This window comes from Convolutriloba macropyga, chromosome 1 (assembly GCF_964194025.1).
Source record: "Convolutriloba macropyga chromosome 1, txConMacr16.3, whole genome shotgun sequence".
Taxonomy (NCBI): Eukaryota; Metazoa; Xenacoelomorpha; order Acoela; family Convolutidae; genus Convolutriloba; species Convolutriloba macropyga.
The window spans coordinates 28660982-28669632 of record NC_134468.1 but is presented as its reverse complement, the minus strand read 5'-3'; the positions used below and the strand labels follow the sequence as shown (position 1 = coordinate 28669632).

Below are 8651 nucleotides of genomic sequence, written 5' to 3'. Positions count from 1 at the left end.
CTTTGAGCAAATTGTTTTATTAGATTAAAGCTATTGAGAAATTTTGGGGTGAACCTATGAAATAAACCTTTGGGGTAAACTTTGATCATAGATACTTGATCATAGATAAGAATTATACAGAGAGCAATGTTGTGACATACTGATCTCTTCGACAACACTAGTTTTTCATTGGTTGATATTGTTTGGATGTTTTCTCTCAAGAGAATCTCAAAAGATTTCTTATTGTGGTCCTTATATGTAACTGTTCATGGTATCTGATGCAGTATACAAAGCCTTGTGCCTTCTTCTGAGTTTTAGGCATCCTAATTTTCATTTTTAGGCTGGCAAGATTCAGATCTCGAGTCCCACATACCAGCTGCTCAACAAAACTGACGACTACATCTTCGAGAGTCGAGGAAAACTTTGCATCAAGGTTATTTTCTCCTGTCAACCGTTACCCTCAACCCATTACTTTAAACCTGTGAAGCTTCTTCTTCTATTTTTTTCATCAAAATTTATTCTCCAAAAAAAAATCGTTATAATTACAGCATAATAAATAAATCAAGCCGGAAAAATTTTTATAAGACTCCCGGGATGAGGTACCAGGCCTAACATTTTTGGGTTGCAGAGAGGGGAAGGAAGCTTTTTCAGAAAAATTTTTAGACAGACAAATATTTTATCAGATTATTATTATCTTCGGTTGCACCTCACATTTTGACATGTGACATCACCCTGTTCACAAATATTACTTGAAAACAACTTTTGTAAACGAAAAAGGAGCTGCGGTTTTTGCTTGTTATATACTGCATAACAACACGTTGAACAAATGATTTCAACTCCTAAAAAATCAATTCAGATACGATATGCCGAATCAATTATTTATGGAGGCCATCATAAAATGATTTATTCCGGAAACGGTGGTAACACTTTTAGGGAAAAGGTGAGATGAACACCTATCACCTTCTGGGCACTAAGAAGAAACTGCCCTATTTGGAGCAACTGAAGGTGATTGTGATCCAATGCATGGGAAAACAGCAAGAGAACCAATTTCAACAAATTTTGGGGAAAAGGCCTGGGGTTGAGACTAAGTCTTCTGGTCTGGATCCTGCTAGTGTCGAGGAAGGGGTGAAGGGGTTGAAGAAACAGTCCTCAAAAACAACCATCAACATTGACGAGTAGGTGTTTTTCCATACAATTTGTTTTTGGTCAAGCAAACTTAAAAATTTTCAGCAAGTTCTTTATCAAGCTGCTATTTGTCTTCAGGTTGGTTGTAGATGTTGTGGTTACTCATTAAATGTTTTCAACTGTCGCCGTTGCTTTCCTAAAAACAAGTTCTCAAGCTGACTTTTTTCCTGATCCCAAGGAAAGCACGCCGATCAAACATCAGTTTTCAGTTCATTAAGGTCTATTGCGCCGGCATGCGTTTACTCTGTCAAAGACTTTGATCAACGTTTGATAGACTTAAAATCTTTTCAGAGCTCCCAAAAAGGAAGAAAGAGAGACTCCGCAAATCATTGAAACTGCATCAACACCCACGCCAAAAAGGCGCACCCCTGTTAATCTTGAACCCAAGGAGCCTGTCTCTTGTGCGGAGCAGAACACTCCGAAGCAAACAGCAGTTACAATTGACCACAAAATGAGCGAATCTTGCAAAAAGGAACCCAAAATTGAGGAGCCGAGGCCGATGAAAGCAGTAGATAAACCACATGTTATGCAAACTGAAGGAAAAATTGAGATCACTACTAGCAGAAGTGTTCAACAGAAGTCTAAACTTGATCAATCTGACGGCGGAAGTGAAGAACATGCGAGGAACAACTCGAGAAACCAATCAAAACCGAAAGGTGAACAAATTGGCTCAGCTGCGTCAGTTTCAATTTCAGACAAGCAGAAGAATAATGATAAACAAGTGGGTGGTGATAGTCGGAGGGGGGACAAAAGTAGCTTTTCAGCAGGATCTGAGCCACGTTATGATGAAGTGAAATGCCCAGTTGAATTATTCAACATCAGCACTCAGACAACAGCTGAAGAAACTGCAAAACAACAAAAGAAAGGTTACATATCAAAAAAGGAATCTCAACCCCCCCCCCCCCCACCCCCCACCCCATCCACATATCTCAATTGTAAACTTGTTGGTTTTATTTTAGCTCCATTTTAGCTCTATTCTCTAGATTGATCTAAGTTTCAATTTCCGCTGAAAAAGTCTGCGCTGCGCAAGGTAAATAACGCACTAAAAAGCAGCGAAAAACTAATTGTTTGCTCACGAGATACCACTTCAAAAGATTTTATGCCTGTCAAAAAACTTAACATGTACTCATTGTTCCCACCCAGTTGTGGGGGAGGAACTATATACTCAAATGTGTTTTTATGTTCAGTCAATTTTGGCCGATCGATATATTCATCGTAGAGAATTGCGGCTTGTATCATTAGAAAGCCCGTCCAGCGAAAATTTTGAAATTAAGAAGACTTTTTGGTTTTCGCTTTTTACAGGGAAGTATCGAGGTTTAAATATTTGTGAATAATGGACGAAATATTGCCGTCAATTTTGCAAAAGTTTGTTGAAATTGTTAATAACAATGCTATTGATTTTACTTTTAGGAATAAAGGAGGCCTGTCGATTGTTTTTATTCGGGTCTTTTTGTTGATATATTGCAATTTTTCGCAACTTATACTATTTTTTAATCAAAAATGGATCCTAAAACGCTTATTTATCCCACTTTGTACAAAGTTGCCAAAAAATATAGACCTAACATCAGCTGTCACAATATTTGAAAACTCCAAAAAAACTCATTGTACTTTTTCTCCCTATAGGAGTCTTCTGAATTTAAAATTAAGCCAAAAAATTAACTCAATAATTATTCAAAAAAGCATGATTTATTTTTGGTTTATTAAAATATTCTTTCTTCTAATTGACTGTTTTGCAAAACTGTGTAATTTTTTGTTTGACAGGGACGAGCGGCAAATTCAGCTCTAATTTTTGACTCATCTTAGATTCGGATTACATTTGGGCGCTGTATTTTTCAAAATTTTGTTCGCATTTTTGTTTTTCTTTTGTTAATTACGGACAAAAAAGATTTCAAATCCATGCCCAATTAAGTGAAGTGTCTATTTAAAAAAATTTAGGCCAAAAAAGAATTTAAGTCTTCTGAAAAACCTAAATTTTTTGTGGCTCTGACAATGAGTTTTCGTAATTTTTAATTGATTTTTTTTGTTTGCGTTCGTTTGTCATCCTTTTTGCGGCCCAATTATTTCTTTTTTTAATCAAAGATACAATATGGCTCGATATGAGCTATTGATGAACCTATACTTGTTATCTGATGCTCTTATAACTTTGAAAATTTTTTAGAAACAGTCAGTGAAAATTTAAAGTTTGCCAACTTTATTGATCTTGTTTCGGTCCACATGTCATAGTCTCAAAATATACATAGTGAGACTTATTACAAGTAGATTACTTCATATTTTTTATAGTGCTAGTATTTATTTATATATATATATATATATATATATATATATATATATATATATATGTATATATATATATATATATATATATATATATATATATATATATTTATATACAAATACATAACATATATATATATATATATATAGAGGTTTCTTGGCTTTCTAACTACAAAAGTTAAATTTTTTTGAGATTTTTGATATTTGTGCCTGTTTCTGAGGTTTTTGTTTTTTCTCTTGTCAGAAAAAACATCAACGACACATCAATTGGTATTGAAAAAAGCACAATTAACAATTTTAATCATTCAAGTGAAAAGATTATAGTTTCAACAGCTGCGAAGCCGTTCTCTCCAAAAAATTATATTTCGTTATTTTTTGTTGTCGTACGGCATATACCTGAAAATCGACAACCTAATTGCTTCTACCGAAGTTTCAATTTTTCTATTTACTGATTTCAACTTGTAGCTAATGATTTTAACAATCGACAAATAATTTTATTAAGGAAAAAGTTTTGATACTTCCCAATATTTTCCCACTGTCAAATAGTAAGTTAATCAATTTAGTGACAGACCTCAAGAACTTTCTGTTGCTCTCAACAATATTTATGCTGTTGGTTATGTTTTCACTAATGTCTTTGGAGCGTAGAAATCTGTGTTCAAAAAAACTTCGTGTGATTTTAATACTTGTCAAAATGTGTGGTTCTTTAGGGGGTCTTTTTCACAAAGAATGTTTACAAAGAAGATGCGTTTAAAAGGAGAACAAAATATAAATGTTTCAATGGCTTTTAATGTCTTATAGTTTTAATGGCTTCAACACTGTGATTTCGACCAATTGTTTACGACATTTTGAGTTCTTGAGTTCCGTCCATGTTTATTGTTTTTTTTGTCATTTTGTGATTCGCTATCACTAAAAATCACCGTCTTCGCGAGTAGTTGCTGATTAATCAATTTTTCTTCTACGTTTAGAGCCCATGGTTTGTTTGATCTTTTGAAATCAAATTTTATGAAGTCAGTTGGCTTATCAACTTTGTCAGTTTTGTTTTATTTCTGTCAATTATTTATCTTAGTATCTGTAACGACAGGTGGTATTGTCGTTCTAGAGATCCAGATCTAATCTTTAGTATAATTTTATTTTCGACCATTGATTTATTGATTTTGATACTAGGAAAAGTGTGACTTTTGGATGTTTTCTCATTGCTGTGTTTTATTGTTTACTTTCACTATGACACCAATGAAAAGAACCAATTGGCATTGAAAAAAACTCAGTTGAACGGTTTTAAGGTTCTTCAAGACTGGTTTTTGGTTAATTGCTTTTTTTTTCTTTTTGCCGTTTTTTTTGAATTTTTGAAATATTCTGGCTTACTATTGATAATGACAGGTTTCAATTGCTTCCTATGGGTTAGAAATTTACCTTCCTAAAAACCCAGTTGATAAGTACTGGTTCAATTAATTCTTAATTTTTTTTTTCAAAAATATAAGTGTATTCTGATCACTGCTCATTTTTGCTCGACTTTGTCGACCTGTCTCTTATCTTATCTAATGAAGTACAGGTTAAAATGTATGTTTCAGGTTAAATCTGCTTATATTTTCGTTATATTATTGAATGTTTTTTTCCAAAAAAAAGGACATGGAGTCTTCATCGTACCCAATAGTTGCAATTGTTCGATTATATTGTTTGTCTGGTTCTGTAATCTCATTAATATCGTTAATGGCAACTCCCATAGGACCTAACCCAGCATTATTTTTTTCACTTAGTTGTTTGTTGAACAATGTGTGAATTGTTGAAAGTTTTCTATCTTTTCCTCATCTATTGTACAACTAAATCATAACGTAGATGAGCGGGGTCGGTACGTTATGTGAGCACGCAAATTTTAGACTTGTTGTTGCATATGTCTTAGCTTTTATATCGAGCCTTTTCCCAAAATACATGGTCTTTTAAATAATCATACTGATAAGACCTCATTAAAGTTCCCAGGTTCAGACTTCGACTTATGAAAAGACCAATCTCGATCAAAAAGTGGTATGAAAAGACCATGATCGGCTCAAAGAGACCATCATGAAGAGACTTTAGTTGGACCTAATCATTCAACTAGACTTTGGCTCAACCCAAATGTCTGCTGCTGGACTTTAGTTCGACCCAAAAATGATGCCCGAACTTAAGCTTGACCTAAAATGTTTACGCTGGCTCCGAATAAATTACATTCGGTCTGAAATTTGGTCAGTGCTTATAACGTAGTCAACGGGTTTGGCCGTTCAAATTTTTCAATGTTTCTGACATTTTATTGAAACACGAACTGTGTCATTATAAAACGAGTTCAGTATCAAATGAACTAAATTATAAATAAACTCATTGCCGATGAAAAGTCTATTGTTAGAGACTGTTAACTAGTTCAATTCAACCGAACAAATTTGCAATATAGGTTACTTGCGAAAATTATATCTTAAGAATTCAATATTTCTTAAGATTTTTTGCAAAATTCCACCTGTTCTTCGAAGGTGGGCTGCTTGTTGCAACGCTAGCTTGGTGTCGCCGATAGATGTTACACATTTTTAAAAAGAAGTATTGAAAATAGACTATTATGAATCCCACAAGAATGCAATCCTCGACTCATGAAAAGACCAAGCTCAACCTGTCAAAATACCATGCTCGACCTTAATTTGTTATTACAAGAGCTCATCTCGGCCCATAAAAATACTTTACCTGGACTTTAACTAGGAGCTGGACCGTGTATTTTTAGTCAATATTGGACCCAATGACAGAATTTTAAAGTCTTTTCACAAGTTGAGGTCTAGACCTGGGTCAGAATTTTCGCATTTGGAATTTACTCTATTTGTTTTGTACTTACCTCATTCTAGAAAAATTCATAGTATCGAGTGTTCCTATTTGTTCAGATGACGGTGGTAAAAAGAAAAAGGAGAAAAGCAATGGCAACAACAAAGATGATAGCACTTCAAGCTCAAACAGTGTGACGTCATCGGGGCGCAATTCTCCAACTCACAGTGGAAATTTCAACAGAGCCCAAATTGAGGCGATGCAACAACAACTGGCATCTAACCCTGGATATTTCATGCAATGTCCTGTTATGATGATGCAAAACCCGGGTGCATTCGGTCCTCCAGAAATGATGCCGATGGCGCCACATCTGCCCAACTGGGGGTTTCCGGTCATGTCACCCGAACTTCACTGCCCAGTGTTTATGATGCCACCCGGTGTCATTTCACCCCAGCCGGAATTCCCGGCAGCTATGATGGCAACTCCTGGAACGTTCCCAATCATGGCGGTACCACCCGGAGGATCAACTGAAGCTCCGCGACGGCGAAACAGTGAAGGCAAAGATTCGGGACGTTCGACCGATAGTGGTCGAGAGCATTCTGAGTTCGTGGGAGTTCCGACACAGTTTGCTCCGCCTGATCCATTTGGCCAGCAGTATGTGAAGATTGTGCCAGCACAAAGCGCTCTCTGTTCTATTTTGTAATCAAAACACACATACACACGATAGAATTAACAGCGGTAGATTTAACATGTATACCTATTATTTTAGAGGTGTTTATTTGCCATCCGAGTTGTTTATCATTTATCAAAACAACTGAAATGCGCAAACTCGGAAAAAAACCCACGGAAAAAAAAACACTTATTTTTAGTTAACAAATAACCCAACCCGGAAATGAACCCCCCCACTTGATTTTTAACGAGCTGCGCATTGAGCGCGCTTGGCCATGCCCCGCGAGCCAAGCCTATTTAAAATTATTTGGGTTTTTTCCGCGAGGGCTCATTTCCTATACCCGAACAACAAGTTTCTAAGCTTTAGGCAAAGTTGATAGACATATTGTATTTTTTTTGCTTTAGGATAGATTAATAATTTCAGTAAAACTAAATAACCACCAGTAGATTTTTACATTTTAATTTTAGAATATCACTCAATCTAAAGCTTATGGTTTAAATTATGCTAAATACAGCGTGTTCTTATAAATTATTATTAATTTTGACTTGATATCCATTTCTTTCAAAGGTTGAGGTGCTCGCTTAAAATTCCTGATGATTAAGCACAACCCAAACGAAAGTAGCAATTATCAGACGATCTCGTCGATAATCACCCCTGACCTCTTGTCTACATAATCCACCTCTGGCAATTCAAGGTAATTTTGTACCATTAATTATCGATTGAACACACTAACAATTATCAGTGATAACATTATACATTCCACTACGCTTACTCGATGAAAATGTGCCGTTTTGCGGCGTAATGTCAATTGTATTTCTGTTTTCCTCGATCAATATTGACCAGGCGGGTGTTCATACATGCCAGGGTGTACAAATTTTGGGAAAACCATGCCACACCATGTAAGCTGATAAATTCTTATATTGATACACGCTAGCACCTCGACTAGAGTAGCCTCGTGCTAAGTGCAAAGATTCGGTACATCCGCAATTTATAACAGTTCACTATTAGTCACTATTAGTAATATGTGAAACGTCACTTGATTATAAACATTCGATTTGCTAATTTATAGTACTTCGTGTTATCATAACATATTACACATATAGCTGTACCTTTTCATGTTTCCCTAGAATTTAAATTTCCTCACAAGTTTTTTTCAGCAAAGTTGCATGAGTTTTTTATAATTCCTTTGAGTTACGAAACAGACTCAAAACATCAAAAACGGCACGCACAACAGAATATTTTGCCTTTTCTCGTTATAATTCCGTTGAATGGCAACAAAAATGTAAAAAAAAAACAAGAGTAAGAACTATGAGAATCCAACAAAACTAGCAGATGAAGGTCTTAGATGGTTTTTGTTCTAAATATCAACCTGTTAGTAATAGTTTTAGCTTAAACAAATGGAAAACAACAATGTAGTTCGAGTAGGCTTTTCTTGAAAAGCACCAATACATTTCTGATATTCACTACGTCTAACTTTTTTGCATCAAAAGAAAAATAATTCTTCAAATCCAGCTTTCCAGATTTCGGTTATATAAACCCTTATATAATCAGAAAGGTATGCGTTTGCGAAAATAAACAACGACATTTTTTCGCTATTTAACGCGTAGAAGAAATATGGTTTAACTGTGGACATCAGTGATAATAAAATTGCGGACAATCCTTACAAAATTCAGTCACCGATTTCGGAAAAATCACGTTTTTATGTCATCAATATCTGCAATTTGTGAGCAGGTGTACCGTTATCACTGACTTTAACCTTTATATTTCTTAC

At 35.2% G+C, this 8651-nt stretch overlaps 1 protein-coding gene across 1 annotated transcript in view; it reads left to right on the top strand.

Annotated features, from left to right (window-relative positions):
- LOC142337121 (soluble guanylate cyclase 88E-like) overlaps positions 1 to 7045 on the top strand; it is a 41016-nt gene extending 33971 nt beyond the window's left edge. The window contains exons 8-11 of the mRNA XM_075386253.1: positions 320 to 412; positions 913 to 1154; positions 1456 to 2030; positions 6330 to 7045. Coding sequence (XP_075242368.1) covers positions 320 to 412; positions 913 to 1154; positions 1456 to 2030; positions 6330 to 6913 — 1494 coding nt within the window. The 3' untranslated portion in view covers positions 6914 to 7045. The remainder of the gene's footprint in view (positions 1 to 319; positions 413 to 912; positions 1155 to 1455; positions 2031 to 6329) is intronic.
- Positions 7046 to 8651: the final 1606 nt, after the last annotated feature.